At 41.5% G+C, this 22,113-nt stretch overlaps 1 protein-coding gene across 2 annotated transcripts; it reads left to right on the forward strand.

The window, feature by feature from the left end:
* The first annotated feature begins 6,499 nt into the window (after nt 1-6,499).
* Nucleotides 6,500-16,543, forward strand: LOC115203788 (RING finger protein 122). Of its 2 annotated transcripts, none has more exons than XM_029768772.1 (6): nt 6,500-6,895; nt 8,129-8,314; nt 13,821-13,866; nt 14,243-14,284; nt 14,426-14,508; nt 14,619-16,543. In XM_029768772.1, the coding sequence occupies exons 2-6, from the start codon at nt 8,205-8,207 to the stop codon at nt 14,731-14,733; spliced, it is 396 nt and encodes a 131-aa protein (XP_029624632.1). In that variant the 5' UTR covers nt 6,500-6,895; nt 8,129-8,204; the 3' UTR covers nt 14,734-16,543. The 2 variants fall into 2 exon arrangements, with proteins under 2 accessions (XP_029624632.1, XP_029624633.1); XM_029768773.1 differs by having other exon boundaries at nt 14,429-14,508.
* The last annotated feature ends 5,570 nt before the right edge of the window (nt 16,544-22,113 follow it).

Here is a 22,113-nt window from a genome sequence, read left to right on the forward strand (position 1 = left end):
GCAATATGTTACGAATTTGCTAAATGTATGATATGTTACATATTCCAATTTGTTGTTGCTAATGTCAGCTAGGTGGTCAATGTTAGCTAGGCTAGGGGTTAGGGTTAGGAGTTAGGTTAAAGAGTTAAGGTTAGGGGAAGGGTTCGTTAAAAGGGTCAGGGGAAGGGTAAAGTAACTATATTTTGTATTTGTATTTATTATGGATCCCCATTAGCTACTCTTCCTGGGGTCCAGCAAAATTAAGGCAGTTTATACAATTTTAAAACAATACAATACATTCACAGATTTCACAACACACTGTGTGCCCTCAGGCCCCTACTCCACCACTACCACATATCTACAGTACTAAATCATGGGTATGTGTAGTGCATATGTTATCGTGTGTGTGTGTGTGTGTGTGTATGCATGTGTCTGTGCCAATGTTTGTGTTGTTTCACAGTCCCCGCTGTTCCATAAGGTGTTTTTTTAATCTTTATTAGCTCTCTGTGTACATCCAGGGGCCAGCCGTGCTGCCCTGTTCTGAGCCACGACTGAACAGTAGCCAAGGTGCGACAAAACTACGGCCTTAAGGACCTGCCTTGTTAATAGTGTTGTTAAGAAGGCAGAGCATCGCTTTATTATAGACAGACTCCTCCCCGTCTTAGCTACTACTGCATCAATATGTTTTGACCATGACAGTTTACAATCTAGGGTTACTCCAAGCAGTTTAGTCATCTCAACTTGCTCAATTTCCACATTATTTATTACAAGATTTAGTTGAGGTTTAGGGTTTTTGGGAGTGTTTTGTTCCAAATACAATGCTTTTAGTTAAAGTAGTAAGTAGTTGAAAAGTTGCTAATTAGCTCAAATGCAAAAGTTGTCCGTGAAGAGATTAGAACACGCAACCATTATGTTAGCTAGATGTTCGCATTATATGCCTACCCACCCTCCTTCATACGCCTACCCACCCTCCTTCATACGCCTACCCACCCTCCTTCATACGCCTACCCACCCTCCTTTATACGCCTACCCATCTTTTTCCAGCAATCTGCAGTATGCTTCTAGGGAAGGATTTCTGTATCTGGGCGTACAAAAGGTGGACTTGGCTCGAAAGGGTTTTTTCGTTCTGTGGGAAATGCAATTCTCTATTGTGTCACCCATAGCCTGAACACCCTTATCACCCATACTTGACACATCCACATTTGGACTCTTATCAATAATGGAGCAGAAGACCTCCCTAAGTCTCAATGTACAAAATACATTTTGAAACTGTATTGTTGTGTCAAAGTCATTACATGACGCATTGGGGATGAAAGGCAAGCCTTTACTCAAGGCCAGCTGACATGAAGTGCTTATGGGACATGAAGAAGTATTCTGACTGCATGTCCAATAGCGGCCTTGCTCTGTTCTTCTTGCCCCTACGACACTTCGTCCATGTCCATGGTGCTGCTGAGCCCTCTTGGGCCATTGAGGGTTTCCTCTTCCCCCTCGCTTGAGTCCTAAAAAATATCCACTCCCTTGGGAATCATAGCTAGAATCCGAATCTACACTCGAGTGCAGAGGTGGGGTAGCCTGTAGTGGGTTTTCTCTGACGTCACTGCGCATCTGTCTACTGCTTCACCTGGGATTGTCCTCCCACTACGAATGGAAAACCATGCAGTTTATTACACTACAGATTAAATAATTTGTGATGAATTTCACAGGGTGGTGAAAGTGCACCTTTGTTGCGCCTTTCCAATAAATATCGAGGGTTTGATTCGAGGGTTTGATTCTGGTGACATGATGATCAATGCTTGACTGCCGTTTGACAAATAAAACTATTCTCGTTCTTATCCATAATAATCTCATTATGCAGACTAGCCTACCCGCACTGTATCTGCAAACTGTTGGCTAGAGTGCACATGCCAAGACAAGAGTAGGCACATTTACTATTTAACACAACAGTTTTTGTGACAAAACTATCGGTAGAGTTGAAAATGCGATGGATATACATTGAACTTGATTTGTTTTCAGTACATGACAACTTAAACAAAGTACATTTCGTGTGCAATACAGTCTTCAAGCACATTTATTTTCTGTAAAAAATCAGTTTGGTGAAAACACCACTGGTGGGAAAATGTGCATGAAAATCCATAGCTACAAAATCAAAATTGGTACACTGGGTTTCCACTAGATAACACAGCCACAAATCTCAGAGCGTTTGAAGATGCTATGTCAGTAGCGACAACTAAAATATGCACGTTGTTTTTAAATATTCTAATGAAAATCTGTTGCCAATTGGATGGAAACCTAGCTGTTGTTGCTCAAATGCAATTGAGTTATCTTCAATCCACAGTCACAAATGAACCAACTTTGTTGGGTAGTCACAAATTAACACAGCTACAAAGTCTCAGAGCGTTTGTTGATGCTACGCCATAATTTTTTTTATTTAACTAGGCAAATCAGTTAAGAACAAATTCTTATTTACAATGACGACCTACCCCGGCCAAACCCTAATCCGGACGACGTTGGGCCAATTGTGAGCCGCCCTATGGGAGCGACAACGAATGAGAACTGGGGTTTTTGGGATATCGTATTCAACTCTAGAAGAAATATTGCCTTCTTGCCAGAGGGGTCTCTAAACCTGTACACACATTGTCATGCAGTGCAGGTTTAACAAATGATTAGTAAATGCTTAATTTACAAGCCCTTAAGCAACAATGCAGTTCAATAAATAGAGTTGAGTAAATATTTACTAAATAAACTAAAGTAAAAAATGTAATAAAAAGTAACACAATAAAATAACAATAACGAGGCTATATGCCTGGGGTGCCAGTACCAAGTCAATGTTTAGTCGAGGTAACTTGTACATGTAGGTAGGGGTGGTAGTGACTATGCATAGATAATAAACAGTGAGTAGCAGCAGTGTAAAAACAAAGGGGGAGGGGGAGTGTCAATGTAAATAGTCCGGGTGGCCATTTTATTAATTGTTCAGCAGTCTTATGGCTTGGGGGGTAGAAGCTGTTAAGGAGCCTTTTGGACCTAGACTTGGCGAACCGGTATTGCTTGCCGTGCAGAGTTTCCCGAGTCGTAGTGGGAGGACCACACACCATATTTGTATCGTGTATCAAATAAAAATCTAAAGTTCAATGTGTTTCCATCACAGTTTCACCTCTATCCATAGTTTTGTCACAAAAACGGTTGCATTAAATAGCAAATGTGCCTAGTCTGGTTTTCGCACATGAGTTCTAGCCAACAGCTCACAGACACAGTTGTGCAAGTACGTTGTGCGAGTTGACTACATGATAAGGATAAGAACGAGAATATTTTTATTTCTCAAACGGCAGTCAAGCATCGATCCTCATGAGACCCTCAATATTTATTGGAAAGCAGCATCAGCTGATCACCGTGCACTTTCTTTTGTTATTTTGTTAAAAAATATATACTTTTACCCCTTTTTCTCCCTAATTTCGTGGTATCCAATTGGTAGTTACAGTCTTGTCTCATCGCTGCAACTCCCGTACGGACTCGGGAGAGGCGAAGGTCGAGAGCAGTGCGTCCTCCGAAACACAACCCAGCAAAGCCACACTGCTTCTTGACACAATGCCCGCTTAACCCGGAAGCCAGCCGCACCAATGTGCCTGAGGAAACACCGTACACCTGGCACTTTCACACCCTGTGAAGTTTATCAGAACTTCTTTCATCGGCACCCTAATAAACTGCATGGTTTCCCGAGTCGTAGTGGGAGGACCACACACCATATTTGAATTTGTATTGATATTTTATTAGGGATCCCCAATAGCTGCTGTCTTCTTCCTGGAGTGCAAACACATTAAGACACTTATATTACACACAAAACAAAATATAAAACATCAAACACTGTTACACCACCACATTTCCACAACACAAAATGTATGATACCACTATACAACAATATTACAATGTACATGTGTAGAGAGTGTGTGCTAGCGCCCGTATGTGTATACGTGTGCCTGTACCTGTGTGTGTGTCTCTTTACAGTCCTCGCTGTTTCACAAGGTGTATTTTTATCTGTTTTTTTAAATCTGATTGTACTGCTTGCATAAGTTACCTGATGTGGAATAGAGTTCAATGTAGTCATTGCTCTATGTAGTACTGTGCGCTTCCCAAATTGACTCCAAATTGACTTTGATATGATGGTTATTATATCAATATTTGTGCATAAAGGCGTTTCCACCTCCATTTCCCAAATAATACGTTTTACCCACACAAAAATATCCCACCAGATCGAGTGAACAGATGATCTGTCTGCATTTATAAAATTACACAAAAACATCCTGTTTCCATCCCAGCTGTCATGATTTGTTTTATACAATATGATTTAAAAATATATATTATTTAACCTTTATTTAACCTTTATTTAAATAACTAGGTGGATTCATTGAAAGGACAAAAACCGAGAGTGAAAATAAGTTGTTTGACCAAAAAAACTTTTACATTTTAGTCATTTAGCAGATGCTCTTATCCAGAGCGACTTACAGTAGTCAATACATACATTTCATACATTTTTTCACCGTACTGGTCCCCCGTGGGAATCGAACCCACAACCCTGGCATTGCAAACACCATGCTCTACCAACTGAGCCACACAGGGGACAAGCATGGAGCATGGATGTAAACATCAACTAAATGATTTCAAAACCATTTTCAATATGTTTGAATTCTTCATATTATCATACAATTCAATATATTTTGTTTACCTTTTTTTTTTACTTGCATTACTACACTTTCGCTTTAAGTCCAAAATTAAATCTAGAATCGGCTTCTTATATCGCAACAAAGCATCCTTCACTCATGCTGCCAAACATACCCTCGTAAAACTGACCATCCTACCGATCTTCGACTTCGGTGATGTCATCTATAAAATAGCCTCCAACACTCTACTCAACAAAATGGATGCAGTCTATCACAGTGCCATCCATTTTGTCACCAAAGCCCCATACACTACCCACCATTGCGACCTGTACGCTTTCGTTGGTTGGCCCTCGCTTCATACTCGTCGCCAAACCCACTGGCTACAGGTTATCTACAAGTCTCTGCTAGGTAAAGCCCTGCCTTATCTCAGCTCACTGGTCACCATAGCAGCACCCATTCGTAGCACACGCTCCAGCAGGTATATCTCACTGGTCACCCCCAAAGCCAATTCCTCCTTTGGTCGTCTTTCCTTCCAGTTCTCTGCTGCCAATGACTGGAACGAACTGCAAAAATCTCTGAAGCTGGAAACACTTATCTCCCTCACAAGCTTTAAGCACCAGCTGTCAGAGCAGCTCACAGATCACTGCACCTGTACATACAGTAGCCCATCTGTAAACATTTACATTTAAGTCATTTAGCAGATGCTCTTATCCAGAGCGACTTACAAATTGGAAACAGCCCATCTATCTACCTACCTCATCCCCATACTGTATTTATTTATTTATTTATCTTGCTCCTTTGCACCCCAGTATCTCTACTTGCACATTCATCTTCTGCACATCTACCATTCCAGTGTTTAATTGCTATATTGTAATTACTTCGCCACCATGGCCTATTTATTGCCTTAACTCATTTGCACTCACTGTATATATACGTTTTGTTTTCTTTTGTTCTACTGTATTATTGACTGTATGTTCTGTTTACTCTGTGTTGTTGTATGTGTCAAAATTGCTATGCTTTGTCTTGGCCAGGTTGCAGTTGCAAATGAGAACTTGTTCTCAACTAGCCTACCTGGTTAAATAAGGTAAAATAAAAAAATAACTAAAATAAAAATATAATAATGTTTATACATTTACATTTTTTTTTCTTTTGGTACAATTATTTTGAACTCAAATTGGCTCAATAAGAGAAGGCGAGGAAAAATGAATTGTTTCCACTTTATACCTCTACAGGGTTGGTGGGTTGAGCTGAACGCAGGACGGTTGAGCTAATGTAGGTTAATGTGATTAGCATGAGGTTGTAAGTAACAAGAACATTTCCAAGGACATAGACATATCTGATATTAGCAGAAAGCTTAAATTCTTGTTAATCTAACTGCATTGTCCAATTTACAGTAGCTATTACAGTGAAAGAATACCATGCTATTATTTGAGGAGAGTGCACAGTTATGAACTTGAAATGTTATTCATAAACCAATTAGGCACATTTGGACAGACACACAACATTTTAACAGAAATACAATGGTTCATTGGATCAGTCTAAAACATTGCCCATAAACTGCTGCCACCTAGTGGGCAAAATCTACATTGCGCCTGGATTCCTAAATCATATATTGGCCATTCTCTTGCATTTCAAAGATGATGGTACAAAAACAAAAAACAAAAACGCATGGTTTCTTCTTTGTATTATCCTTTACCAGATCGAATGTGTTATATTCTCCTACATTCATTTCACATTTCCACAAACTTCAAAGTGTTTCCTTTCAAATGGTATCATGAATATGCATATAATTGCTTCAGGTCCTGAGCCACAGGCAGTTAGATTTGGGTAAGTCATTTTAGGCGAAAATTGAAAAAGAAAGGGGCGGATCCTTAAATGAATAGGCTTCCCTTATGGAATTAGCTGTACCGGTAATGTTGTGTATGACAATACCAAGGCAGGACTTCTCGCGTTACGAAAATAACAACAGATGTAGAATCCAGAAGTAAAATTGGCTACGGATGTGCATATGTCAACTTTTTTCTTTGTCTTTTTTTAAAGTCGCAAATGACCAGTATATCTCATGGCAACATTTTCATCTTTATGTCTGTTTTGGTTGGGACATTGGAAAAGAAGGACCATACAGAGAGAGAGAAATTCCTACCGAAGGAAGAATTATAGTCCAGCTGTGAGCCGCATCCATTCACGACGAGCCACTGGTGTTAATGAAGAATAAACATGTTCTACCATCGAGGGGCAGTCTGTGAGCCTTCTTCGTTATAACGGTAATAATTTTACGCATAACACATTTGTTTCTGTTAACGTTTCTTGTTTTTCAAAATATTTACTTCATCACTGCGTGCATTGTTTTGATGGTTTTGCAAGATCAAGTTATGAGCTGACACCACTATGTGACTTTTTTATTTTACTGTATGATATGCTCAATTTTCGCTCAATACACCAGGTCTACTTGCATCACTTTATGTAATCGTTTCTATTACTAACACATTGGAAATTTTGACGACACATATCCTCTGTTGAAAATATAATTATATGATCGTCAGTAATGGTATGTCGTTGTCCCTTGGTGACTTTACGTCACTGTAAGTATGCGGTGTGCGCAACTTCTCTTTTGTGCGCAGACAGTTCTTGATATCCAAGTCTGTTTTATGGTAAGTTGAGACAACAGACAAGAGTAAACTCATTGATTCTATCCTTTATATTACACACACTTATACATTTGCCTTCAAATTATCTTGGGAAAAAAAGTGGATTAAGTGTTTGGAAATCACAGTCTCATATCCAGTGGCTCTTCTAACAGTGACCCACACCAACATCCGTGCTTCAGAATGCACGCACACGCACACTGCGCACATACACATGCAGTGTGATCTCTGTTCTCTCAACCAATAAACTGAACACGTGCTGCTTGACCAATAGAGTTTAGGAATATAAACAGTCTGTAGGCAAGGGCTTACCTAGGGCAGTGTGTGCCGTGTGTGAGCAGGTTGTTGTACTTGGACCAGGGCCTGAAAATACAGCTATTCTGTATTCATGCTGTACAGGCGTTCATGCTGTACAGTCGTACATCAGAAGACTAGGGCATCAGTAAACCCATATAGACAATAGTCACAGATTTGGATCAGCTCACCTCCCCCAATCCCACCTAACATTAGATACAAACTGCCCTTAGATCAGTGTCTATTGGTAACTTCAAGTCTTTGGGGTCTACAATATCCTGCCAGCTGCACAGCACCTGAGCTACAGTATGTCTCGCCACAGACTGCATCACTTCCTGCTTTGTCAGCGCCTGTTGTCTTCTCCCTCACCCACAACAGAGACGGGCTGGGTTTCTTACTGTTACTGTTAGTGTGTTAGTGTGTGTGTGTGTGTGTTGTGTTATTCTGGTGTGAGTGCTGTGCGTTTGTTTGCATTCTTGCATTCTTTTTTTGTAATCAACATTCTTAACGTGCACGCTTTTCTGAAATTATTGAATGTTTGCGTGTGTCTCCCTCCAGGGTGTGTGTGTCTGGTTCACTGTCAGAGGGGAAGAATCATAGGTCACAGCAGGTCGGGGGCTAGAGGTTAGGGATCATGTCTGCCGTGGCGTTCCAGGACTTTCCTCTCAACATCTACATGGTCATCTTCGGGACCGGAGTCTTCGTCTTCATCCTCAGCCTCATCTTCTGCTGCTACTTCATCAGGTAAACATATCCCTCCATCTATTTGTCTGTCTGTCTGTCTGTCTGCTAGTGTTGCACGGTATACCGAAACTTCCATACCTTTTCTATACTAAAATGTGAAAAACGGTTGGGTACTAGAATTGTGGTTACTCTCGGTAATTGTGCAAAATGTGTCTCACGGATCAAGTCTGTCGATCAGCGCAGCCGATGTCCCCCACAGAGCACACTGTGCCTACTCTACATACTTATTGATAGTCTGCACTGGGAATCTGGGCTGCATCATTTTTAGCTCCCCGCTCGTGCTGCACAGAAGTTACACACTTGAATAATGTGACATGGCATGTAAAAATGTAGAAACTGTTAATTACTGTTCACAAAACAATTTCCATATAGACTAGAATAACTTTACAATGCAAGAAGACACAGGTAACTTCCAGCTTTGTAGGCCGACTTTCCTTGCAGTCCGTGAAATCCAGGATCCTTTGGATGTCACCTACCCCATTGAATTTTAAATTAGGCAAGTCAGTTAGGAACAAATTCTTATTTACAATGATGGCCTAGCAAAAGGCAAAAGGCCTCCTGCGGGGACAAGGACCTGGGGTTAAATATAAAAAATAAATACAATATAAATATAGGACAAAACACACATCACAACAAGAGAGACAACACAACGCTACATAAACAGAGAGACCTAAGACAACAACATAGCAAGGCAGCAACACATGACAACACAGCATGGTAGCAACACAGCATAACAACAAAATGGTAGCAACACAACATGGTAGAAGCACAAAACATGGTACAAACATTATTGGGCACAGACAACAGCACAAAGGACAAGAAGGTAGAGACAACAATACATCACGCAAAGTAGCCACAACTGTCAGTAAGAGTGTCCATGATTGAGTCTTTGAATGAAGAGATTGAGATAAAACTGTCCAGTTTGAGTGTTTGTTGCAGCTTGTTCCAGTCGCTAGCTGCAGCGAACTGAAAAGAGGAGCGACCCAGGGATGTGTGTGCTTTGGGAACCTTTATGTGACTGGCAGAACGGAGGATGAGGGCTGCAGTAGATATCTCAGATGGGGGAGGGAGGCCTAAGAGGGTTTTATAAATAAGCATCAACCAGTGGGTCTTGCGACGGGTATGCAGAGATGACCAGTTTACAGAGGAGTATAGAGTGCAGGGATGTGTCCTATAAGGAGCATTGGTGGCAAATCTGATGGCCGAATGGTAAAGAACATCTAGCCGCTCGAGAGAACCCTTACCTGCCGATCTATAAATTATGTCTCCGTAATCTAGCATGGGTAGGATGGTCATCTGAATCAGGGTTAGTTTGGCAGCTGGGGTGAAAGAGGAGCAATTACGATAGAGGAAACCAAGTCTAGATTTAACTTTAGCCTGCAGCTTTGATATGTGCTGAGAGAACGACAGTGCACCGTCTAGCCATACTCCCAAGTAATTGTATGAGGTGACTACCTCAAACTCTAAACCCTCAGAGGTAGTAATAACACCTGTGGGAAGAGGGGTATTCTCCTTACCAAACCACATGACAAGGTTAAGATTAGAGAAATCTTTTTGGGCACTAAGAAAGCTTTGTTGTAGAGCATTTAACACAAAATCCGAGGAGGGGCCAGCTGAGTATAAGACTATCATCTGCATATAAATGGATGAGAGAGCTTCCTACTGCCTAAGCTATGTTGTTGATGTAAATTGAGAAGAGCGTGGGGCTTAGGATCGAGCCTTTGGGTACTCCCTTGCTGACAGGCAGTGGCTGAGACAGCTGATTTTCTGACTTTATACACTGCATTCTTTGAGAGAGGTAATTAGCAAACCAGCACGAAGACCCCTCAGAGACACCAATACTCCTTAGCCTGGCCCACAAGAATGGAATGGTCTACCATGTCAAAAGCTTTGGCCAAGTCAATAAAAATAGCAGCACAATATTGCTTAAAATCAAGGGCAATGGTGACATCATTGAGCACCTTTAAGGTTGCAGTGACATGTCCATATCCTTAGCACAAACCGGTTTGAATACCTGCAAGAATACAATAGACATCAAGAAAGCCAGTCAGTTGATTATTGACAAGTTTTTCCAACACTTTTGATATATGAATCTTATAAATTAAAATTACCAAATTGGGGTGCAAACAATTAGCTTAATTTATCAGAGATCAAATTATATTTAAACAAAATAATCTTTCAGGAATGATAATCTTATCAGTTTCTAACTACAGAAACGATTTCAGAACAATATGAGACGGTGGGTGTCAAAATACTCTTTCTTGTGCTTTTTGAGGTGGAATAGGCCTAGGGTACATCTTGATTTTTACCAGTTTATCAATAGAGATTTACCATTCAAATACATTATAATCATTATGTTGTTATGTAGTTAGATTAGTAAAGACAAATTTAAATTGATAACATGATTGTATAATTGGTTAATTAAAGCATGTAGTATGCATTAAAGCATGCATACTGACGATCAAAGAATACTGACGTAAAACATTTCAAACGTAATGATATTGAACTCAAAAGATGCCCAATGATTGAATAGAGCAGTAGCTGAGTTTCTCACTCTGGATCAAGTGCCATTCTGTGACTTTGGCTAACATGCCTACCTTTTTGCCGTGGTATCGTTTTGTTATCAAATCTATCCATCTGGCAGGTGTGGCATATCAAGAAGCTGATTAAACAGCATGATTATTACACAGGTGCACCTTGTGCTGGGGACAAAAGACCACTCTAAAATGTGCAGTTTTGTCACACATCACAATGCCACAGATGTCTCAAGTTTTGAGGGAGCGTGCAATTGGCATGCTGACTGCAGGAATGTCCACCAGAGCTGTTTCCAGATAATTGAATGTTCAGTTCTCTACCATAAGCCACTTCCAACGTTGTTTTAGAGAATTTGGCAGTACATCTAAATTGGCCTCACAACCTCAGACCACATCAGGCTTCTTCACTACAGGATCGCCTGAGACCAGCCACCCGGACAGCTGATGAAACTGTGGGTTTGCACAATCAAAGAATTTCTGCACAAACTGTCAGAAACCGTCTCAGGGAAGCTCATTTGCATGCTCGTCATCCTCACCAGGGTCTTGACCCGACTGCAGTTCGGTGTTGTAACCGACTTCAGTGGGTAAATGCTCGCCTTCGATGGCCATTGGCACACTGGAGAAGTGTGCTCTTCATGGATGAATCCGGGTTTCAACTGTAGCAGGCAAATGGCAGACTGTGTGTAAGGCGTTGTGTGGGCGAGCGGTATGCTGATGTCAACGTTGTGAACAGAGTGCCCCATGGTGGTAGTGGGGTTATGGTATGGACAATGAGCACAATTGCATTTTATTGATTTGAATGCATAGAGATACCGTGACGAGACCCTGAGGCCCATTGTCGTGCCATTCATCCACCGCCATCACCTCATGTTTCAGCATGGTAATGCACAGGCCCATGTCGCAAGGATCTCTACACAATTCCTGGAAGCTGAAAATGTCCAAGTTCTTCCATGGCCTGTATACTCATCAGACATGTCACCCATTGAGCCTGTTTGTGATGCTCTTGATCCACATGTACCACAGTGTTCCAGTTCCCACCAATATCCAGAAACTTCACACGGCCATTGTAGAGGCGTGTGACAACATTCCACAGGCCACAGTCAACAGCCTGATCAACTCTATGCGAAGGAGATGTGTCGCGCTGCATGAGTCAAATGGTGGTCACACCAGATACTGACTGGTTTTCTGATCCATGCCACTACCTTTTTTTAAAGGTATCTGACCAACAAAATCTGTATTCCCAGTCATGTGAAATCCATAAATTTCCTTATATGAACTGTAACTCAATAAAATCTTAGAAATTGTTGCATGTTGCGTTTATATTTTTGTTCAGTGTAGATCCCCATGGATCTTGAAATGTCAGCAATGTGTTTGCATGAGTGTGTGTGTGTGTGACTGTTATTACTGTTACTGTGACTAAGGCTTCTCTAAAAAGCTCTTTAGAATGAGGTCCAGGCTATTGTTGTCATGGGGGACTCCTCACCCGTCCCTCTGTTTCCTCTGTCCTTAAGTATTTCCCAACTCAAACAATCAGCTGCAGATGATTATCAGCCTGGTTTGTCCCTGAGTCTATTTAAGGCCTCAGGCAGCAGCCCCACGGTTGGAAGTAAATGTAGGGTCCTCCTCCTATCCTGAACCTCCCACACATAGGGCCCTATAAAATCTGCGATGCAGAGAACGCGGACGGGATCACGGAATCCAGACATTAAAACGGAATTCAACAATATTCAAAAATGTATTTAACTTAGTAGGGAATCAACTAAATGTATTGAAAATGAATTAATTTGCCCAAGTTTATCATAAGACTATAAATAGTGATTCGTATTTCCTGAAACTTTCTGAAGAGTCAACGAGAATTGCTCTGGTCTGTGAAATGTGCAGTGCGTCTACCACATTGTGTAGCCTTTAGCAATGATGCTAATGAAAAGTCTTCTGGTAGATAGAAATTTGCCTTTCCCAAAAACCTCAATCAAATGTTAACTACAAAGTAACCTATGCTTACCTGGCAGAATTATAACATTATTATTTGCATCAATCCAGTGGGTATTTGTTTTGCAAACTCTACCGTCACAAAAAAAAAAAACACACTAGACAACAGCCTCTTGCTAGTTGCACACTGCAATTAAAGGGTAACTACAAACAAAAATCGAAATTTCTCTATTTATCCCAGACCTCAAAAAGTGGTCTCTTGATGTGGTTTAAGCATTGTTGTGGACTCACAAAACTTCTAAATTGGATGGTCTATTTAAAAAAAGTGCGATTTTGAGAGCAAAAACCAAAGAAAAACTGGAAAAAGGAAATCTGAAATAACTAAATGGAGAAAACAGAATTTGGGGAAAAACTAAACGGAATCAGGCAAAAAATAAAACTGGATATTATAGGGCCCTACACACACGTATACAAACACACACAGTAGACAAATGCACATTCACACACACACATGCACATTTTAAGACACGAATAGAAGGATGAATGTCTATTGTTTTCATCTGTTGTGACAAAGAGGATATACCACAGTGGTAACTGGAGACTGCTCTGGGTCTGAAGAGTTATTGAGCCTTAATGAAGTGAGATTGTGTTCAGTGTGAACAACACAGCACTGTGTTCAGGGTATGACCCTCTTTGCTCCACAATGTGGTCCTTTCAAAGTGGCAGAGAGGAGAGGAAAGGAGAGGCATTATGCCCATTGAAACTGAGTTGGCACAGCGGGCACGAGTCCCTTTACTACATCTGTTTGATGAAAACGTGCTACCGTATATGGTCATTTTTACACAGAATTATTATTTGGCGATCAGTGCACTTTAAAAGTAAAAATTAAATTTTGACTAGGGCCAATCGTTTCAGCTTATGTACCTCTAGGGTGATTACAGACAGGTTCATTGATGAAACCAATGTCTGTCCCTACGTCTGCCTGTCTTCTTACTCAGTTGTACTAAAAGTCTCTCCTCTCTTTCTGCTCTCCTCCCTCCCAGTAAACTGAGGCACCAGGCTCAGCGAGAGAGGTTTGGATACAAAGCGGTAAGCCACGTCACAACACCACAAAAAAAGTCACATTCCTGAACTGTCTTCTATAAGTCAGTCATGTTCAACACACTGCACGTATAACACAATTACTTCATGACACGTTTGCATACAAACTCAGGGTGCCTTCCAGGTCACCTTTTTTGCAGTCGTGCTGTGCATATAATCAGAAGCACAATGCCTGGAGAATTGTTTAAAATCTCAGGAATACATTACAGAAATATATTGTAACTGCAATGAAGACCGCCCCACATCAATCCTCAAAAACATTCCACTGATCTTTTAAACACCCCTTCATCTTGTGAATAGAAAACCTGTTTCATTCCATATTTGTCTCACAATTCTAGCGGTAATCACTGATGCTTTTTCACAGGTGGTATTCAAAGGGGATACAAAGAAACTGAATCTACACGGGGTAAGTTTGTTATTCTTCTTTCCATTATGCTTCTGTTTAGTGCAGACGCTTTTTACACTCTCCAACCACCTTCTCTCTCTCGCTCCCCTGGTTTCTCTCTTTCTCTCTCCATTGCTCTCCCTCTACTTCTCTCCATCACAGCAGACATGTGCAGTGTGCTTGGAGGACTTCAGAGTGAAAGATGAGCTAGGAGTGTTGCCATGCCAACATGCCTTTCACCGGAGGCAAGTGTCGCCTCACCTCACACCAAGCAGATGGAATTTATGTGTCAGATGTGTGTGTCTGTGTGTGCGTGTGTATATATGTGTCACTGAATTGTTGTTTGCCCCTGTAGATGCCTGGTGAAGTGGCTGGAGGTGCGCTGTGTGTGTCCCATGTGTAACAAGCCCATCACTGGACCACCTGAACATCACCACAGCCTGGGCACACTACTGGATGAACTGGTGTAGCGCATTGCTATGGCGATACAGTTCGAACGGAGTGGTGTAACGTTGCTATGACAACACAGTTGGAATAGACTGGTCTAACAGACCATACGGACTATACGTCGTTAAAGTGAATTTACCGGACAAACTGTTCTTAAGGTCCAGGGAGATAACCACAACAATGGAGAATAAAAGATTCAGATTTCAGACCCTCATGTGTTGATAACGAGACGGGACCCAGAGCATTATGGGTACTGTCATATATCATACTCAAGTGGAGTCAGTCATTTAATGACTGACTGCCCAAACCTCTACAGTGCTCACTCAACCAGTTTCAGGAATGAGTGCAGGATTCCCAAACCAAACTCTTGGACTAAAATTTCCCTCTCAACCCTCAGTCACTGTCTGGACGAGGGGCTACCTGTTGAGGGAGAACTTCAGGTAACTCATGGGCCACATTGCAGAACGCCCAGATAAAGAAATATGATGTAGAACAGACATGGCTCTCTGAAATGTAGAGTGAGGAATCATGTCAGCTCTATTTGTGGCATTTCTATCTGCAACATCCAGTATGTTGCACCCTGGGGATGATGAAATACATTTATTATTATTATGACACGTTTCCTGCCGACTATACCGTGGGTGTGTGTGTGCGTCTGACAGATCTGCATCCTGCTTATATTAAGTGTGACACACTCCTGTTTTGACCTGTCGGAGGAACCGACAACGACAATGTATTTATTCTGACCAGTATTTCCTATAGATTTGCCAAACAAGCCTTTGCAGTTTATTGTATTTAGAATGGAGAGATATTTGAACGCATTCCTTTCTGCATGGTAAACTGAACTGAAGCACTGCCCAATAGCTAAGTCGACATTCCCTACGTGTACATTGCAAAGATTTTTCTATTCAAATGGAAATAAGACTATCTGCTTTTGTAAATATGAGAAAAAGTCTATGGGTCCTGATTTGTTCTATGTTTCTGGTGTGTGAATGAACAGTCCTCTACTGTGTATGTAGAGGCAGGAGGAAGAGAAACGCACCTCACCTGCCTTAAACCCCCTCTCACCTCTGGGTCTGCTCTGAGATTCGACATGGGCCATGACCCAATACTTCAACCATTCCCCTTCTCTTCCGCAAAGTAATCACTGACCTTACTGGATGGGTAGAAGACGTTCCACCACATAGCTTCCATCAATACAGTCAGGTCAGATCTGTGAATATTTAGTAAAAGAGGTTGAAAGGGTGCATTTTTTTAAGTATTGGAACAGGTCCATGGATTTTACAGTCCTGTTTCAGTTGCCATGTTTGTGCTCCTGTGAATGTTTCAGGGGTCACTTCTCAACACCATCCATCTCTTCATCACAGAGTGTTATTAATGGACTGCCCTCATACGAACAGTTACACCATGAAGCCTGGAAGGGTCACTAGACTATTGTCACTAGAGGGCCAGTCTGTCTCTGCTTTTACCGTACTTGACATGACAATTACAAAGGAGTTGGCTGAAGCAGGCACCCAAGCTACTAAGTGGCCAGGCTAGAGCGAACAAGTGACAATATTTAATGAGAACTGACAAACAAATTTGTGTGCCATCTGTTAGGGGTTAACCCTTTACACTCGTACCTGTATACCGGTTGAAAAGTGAGTATTTGGACACTGATAAGCTCCTAAATTGGAACACAGTGGCTGTACAGTAACTTGCTATACATGACGTCAGAGCTCAGGGTCTCCACTTCACAGCTCTGTATGGGTTTTGACTGACAGCGGTTCTGAACTTGACCGCTGCGCTCGACAAGAAGTACAAATCAAAATAAAATTGTATTCGTCACGTAAACGTTTACATTTTTGTCTTTTAGCAGACGCCCTTATCCAGAGCGACGTGAGTGCATACATTTTCATACTTTTTCCATACAACAGGTGTAGACTAACAGTGAAATGGTTACTTATGGGTCCCACTTACTTATGGATTCCAACAATGCGGAGTTAAGATAAAGATCAAAAATACATTTAAAAAAAATGAAATAGGGACATGAGGAATAAATACACACTGAGTAAAAGTATACATGTAAAAGTGTAATGAGTAAAAGTAACATGGATTTATACAGGGAGCACCAGGTCGATGTGCAGGGGTACAAGATCATTGAGGTTGCTATGTACATATACACTGAGTGTACAAACCATTAGGAATACCTGCTCTTTCCATGACATAGACTGACCAGGTGAATCCAGGTGAAAGCTATGATCCCTTATTGATGTCACTTGTTAAATACACTTCAATCAGTGTAGATGAAGGGGAGGTGACAGGTTAAAGAAGGATTTTTAAGCTTTGAGACAATTGAGACATGGATTGTGAAGAAGTGCCATTCAGAGGGTGAATGGGCAAGATAAACGATTTTGTCTTTGAACAGGGTATGGTAGTAGGCGACAGGCACACCAGTTTGAGTGTATCAAGAACTGCAACACTGCTGGGTCTTTCACACTCAACAGCTTCCCCTGTGTATCAAGAATGGTCCATCACCCAAAGGACATCCAGCTGACTTGACAACTGTATTTATTATAGATCCCCATTAGCCAACGCAGCAGATACTCTTCCTGGGGTCCAGCAAAATTCAACTGTGGGAAGCTTGGAGTCAACATCCCTGTGGAACGCTTTCGACACCTTGTAGAGTCCATGCCCCCGACAAACTGAGGCTGTTCTGAGGGCAAAAGGGGGTGCAACTCAATATAAGGAAGGTGTTCCTAATGTATGGAACATTCAGTGTAGGTAGGGGTAAAGTGACTAGGCAACAGGATAAATAAGACACAGCAGCAGCAGCGTATGTGGTGAGTGTGAATGTGTGTGTGGTGTCAGTATTCATGTGTGTGTATGGGCGTATGTAGTGTGTGAGTAGAGTCCAGTGTGTGTGCATAGTGCAAGAGAGTTAGTAGGAGGATCTGAGGGCCCATGCCAAATCTTTTCTGCCTCCTGAGGGGGGAAGAGACGCTGACGGGCCCTCTTCACAACTGTGAGGACCATGCTAATTCCTTAGTGATGTAGACACCAAGGAACTCGAAGCTCTCGATCCGCTCCACTACAGCGCCATTGATGTGGATGGGGGCGTGCTCGCCCCTTTGTTTCCTGTAGTCCACAATCAAGTCCTTTGTCTTGCTGAAGTTGAGGGAGAGGTTGTTGTCCTGGCACCACATTGCCAGATCTCTGATCTCATCCCTATAGGCTTCCAGTCTGTGCTAGCGAAACAGTCCTGTTTGAGTTTTTGTTCTGGTACTTCCTGTTTGAGTTGCCCCCATCCCTCCCACCATTTGGCAATTTAGTTATTTTTTTGGTCTGAGTGAGGGAATTGCTGTAAATTATGAGGACTTTATGTATTTTGAAAGATGAGACGTTGAGGATTGTAATAAATACCACTTGGTTGCCTATGTTTGTTGTATTATGAAGAAAGATTGCCGAGGACCTGGCATCCGAATGCACTCGTGATTCCATTCTTTGCGCACCAAAATTATGATCTGCTTCTCTGAATTGCCTTGTGAAAGCCTAACACTGTATGATCATATTTTATAATTTAGCTAGTCATGTTGCCAATAGAACAAGCTTTCAAATTATGCCCACTTGACCCAGATTTGGGATTTATAATGCACCGTTTTTTGAATTGCATAAACAACAACAGTAATTGTGTAAAGGTGGGGACGCAGGGTTGTGTTCCAAACAAAACAACTACAAGTGTCCTTGCTCTATTTCCTCAACGGCACAGCTAGGAAAGCAACAAAAAAAAGCACCTTACAGTTGAAGAATCTTCTTTGAGTCTTAAAAGTGAATTTAAATTACTTAAATTGCACACTTTCGAGAATATTCTTATGTTACTGAATATATCCATCGTATTTTCAGATTTCATTATCAACAAATGCGGCGAAAGTACAGTAAATGTAAAATGCACATAAAAACAACAGTGTAATGTTTGGATTCAGGCTTGTCCGACAATCTCCAAACTATTCTCTTTTAATTGCTACCATGGTTATGCATATGCTTTACATATTTCTTCCGTAAGAAACATTTCAATTTAGCCCTATAGAGTGTAAGGGGTTACAATTATAGTTAGCTCTTTACTTCAATACACTCTACCATAACCCGATAGTGAGTTGTACTTTCCTGTGGCTTGCAGGAAAGTGTCACAAGAGGATAGGCCTATTGATGCACAGACAGTAGCCTAGTAACGCGTGTATGAGTCATCTGATTCATTCGGGGGTTTAAGATTAGAACACTTAGCACCAAAAATCAATGAATGTGGTAAATGCGTCCGAAATGGCACCCTATTCCCTATAGTACACAAAAATAGAATGCATTTTATACGTACCCTCTTTCAGACGCAGTCTTGGGGTAGGCTACAACAGGACAGCAGCTTGAGTGATGTGGGACTGGGGTGGACGTCACTATCTGGTCATGCTAGCGAGGACAGCGCTTCTCAAATGCAATGATTTTAACCATTTGGCCTAAACCTTTAGTCTTAAAGAGATTCTCTGGTACTTCTGTAGGCTTTTAAGCCAGAAGTTCTGAAAGTGGCACTCACGAGCGAAAAGTGGTCCCAGAAAATTGCGTACTACATCACATACTGTATGTGCAGATATGTGCACCATGTCATTGCTCTCTCTCTCGTGTCTGCTGAGCCGTAATGAAACGACTGTAATAAGTATTAATGAAGTTGACCAATAGTGAGCAATAGCCTAGAGGAGCTTCACATCTCACATAACAATGACAGAATATACAGACTAGACAGGACAGTGATAGGTGCAATGGACATGCCGCACAGCGACGATCCCTGTATGTAAAGTGCCTAACATTTGCAATGCGTGTGTGTTTGTTACCACCTCACCAAATAAGATTATTAAACAGAAAATGTAAAAAATCTTTGGTTGTTATCAGTGGCTTGTAAACAAGGAAGCGTCTTCATATCGCCTCATCCTTTCTCAGTATGGTGTAAAAGCAGCAGGGATGTCCGAGAATGTGGCTACCAGTCTAGATACTGCTTCGGTATAATGGCGGTCCGCAAACAAACGTTTAAGGCGCATGCCGCCATCTACTCTGCGGGTGTGTGCAATCATTTATGGTTTGCCTAAATTCTGTACTTCTAACAAACCCTCCTCCCCCCCCCCCCCCCAACTTCTACCATGCTGAGACAAAGAATTATTCGACAGTAACATCTGTTACCCCTAATTACTCTGTTGCCGTATCCACAATAATCTTCAACCTGGCATTTCTGCTTTCCACAATCCGGGTCATGTTGAGAACCTTCCCAATGAAAGCTAGAAAGTAAATTTTATTTACTATCAAAGTGTCCTTTGACACAGCACATTCATGGGAGCAAGTTCTGAACATGCCTCAAAATCATGTCAGGATTAGTATAAGTACCAGTAAATCTACTTAATACGGGAACAGCCATGGTAGCTCCATCAGTCCACCTAGTAGTTCCACCAATCTGGTTTACAGCCTCTGCATATGAAACATCATGATTTACTTTATGTCTCTGAGCCTCTCTAGCCACCTGGCATCCACCAAATGCTGCATTGTGTTCCCCCCACAATTACAACCAACACTTAGCCTTCACATTGTTCGTATAGTAACCATGATCATGTTCCCCTCCAAACTTGGCACATCTTTTATTTTCTTTACACTGAACAGATACATGTCCCAATCTTTGTCATTTAAAACACTGCAATGGGGATGGGACAAATTCTCAGTCAAACTAACATCCTGTACTTTTGCAAGCAAAACCTTCTCAAACCTCTGCAGTACTGATAAGCTTTCATTTCTTTGACCCTCTTTCCTACTGATCAACCTTTTGGCCTCAATCACTCTGCCTCCCTTCACATTTTCTTTAATATCATCTACAGACATAGTGGGTCCCCAGAAATGGCTCCCCTCAATTTAGCATAAGCTCTGGGGACATGGCTTTTGATGTTCTTCCCATTGAGTTTCCATTTGAAGAATCTTCCCATGCAGAGCATGTCTAGCACAGAATATTAGCATTCTACCATTTCCAATGAACCGGGTTAGTTTAACTTCACCTCTTTTTTAAAAGTCATTGGTTAATCGGATAGGGTGTAGCTGCGTCCCTGTGTTCACATCAAACACCTTCACAACCTTCCACTCCAACACATTTGTTCCCATCCTTCACACTCTGCACTAGAAGCGCCACTGCTTTCAGTAGCATCATGATCTCTTTCTCCAATAACTTTCCACTACAGACCATTCAGGTCCTCCCCACCCATATCATGAGCACCATCAACCATATTGATCGCATTCCAGCGCAGCTGTTGCTACTCCAAATACTCCATCTCCGCATCACACTATTCGCCGCCATCCCCACCCGCTGCCAGACTTGCACAGGCACCCATTCCTAGATACTAAATGCACTCGCACTAAATAGTAACTATAAATAGTAAGACTGTTGACCTCTGGTGGTGAAAGGTGTGAATTGCTACAAAGTTGCACACAAAAAGCAATGTCAATGATGCTCATCTAGTTAAGCCTACAGATTCTTCTAATGTAATTAATCTAGACAATGGTACGTCACCAAATAAGTCTACGGGGTGAAGAGTTAAAAAGTGAAAAGCAGTCAAAGTAAAAACATTTGCTTAACTCTGCATCATTGGGAAGGGCTCGTAAGCAAGCATTTCACAGTAAAGTCTACACAATTTGATTTGCCTGCCTTGATAGCAGTGCATTGAAATGAGTTGTGACATTTGTACTGTATTTATTAGGGATCCCCATTAGCTACTCTTCCTTGGGTCCAAACACATTAATGCACACATTTTTGGTAAATAAATTGTACATCATATAACATTTCAACAACTAAATGTATTATAAACTGGGTGGTTTGAGCCCTGAATGCTGATTGGCTGACAGCTGGGGCATAGACAAATTTCTCCCCATCATAGCTACCATTGCAGCAATATGTTGACCATGGCAGTTTACAATCCAGGGTTATACCAAGCAGTTTAGTCACCTCGCTCAAGTTCCACATTACTCATTATAAGATTTAGATTAGTAAAGGGTTTGTCCCCAATACAAATGCGTTTCGCTCTTGAAATATTTAGAAAAGGCTTCTTTTCTTACTTGCCTCCCATTCTAAAACTGACTGCAGCTACTTGTTAAGCATTGCAGTGATTTTAATTGCTGTGGCCCAGTCCAATAGATGCAGGTCACCTAAACATATATAGGGGTATGGTGACTAGGCATTGGGGTATATGATAAAGTATAGCAACAGCATATATGATTGTATCTGAATGTGTGTAGTCAGCATGAATGCACAAATTAAGTGTGTGTAGTGTGCATTGTCAGTGCAAAAAGACAAGGAATATAGCCTGAAGCCATTTTGTTAGCTATTTAGCAGTCTTATGGGTTAGGGATAG

This window comes from Salmo trutta, chromosome 12 (genome assembly GCF_901001165.1).
Source record: "Salmo trutta chromosome 12, fSalTru1.1, whole genome shotgun sequence".
Classification (NCBI taxonomy): Eukaryota; Metazoa; Chordata; class Actinopteri; order Salmoniformes; family Salmonidae; genus Salmo; species Salmo trutta.

Excerpts from the sequence above, each read along its gene's own strand:
- LOC115203788 (XM_029768772.1), top strand. The coding sequence starts at position 8,205 with ATGTCTGCCGTGGCGTTCCAGGACTTTCCTCTCAACATCTACATGGTC. Across the intron at positions 8,315-13,820 it reads TTCTGCTGCTACTTCATCAG|TAAACTGAGGCACCAGGCTC; the intron begins GTAAACATATCC and ends CCTCCCTCCCAG. Across the intron at positions 14,285-14,425 it reads AGAAACTGAATCTACACGGG|CAGACATGTGCAGTGTGCTT; the intron begins GTAAGTTTGTTA and ends TCTCCATCACAG.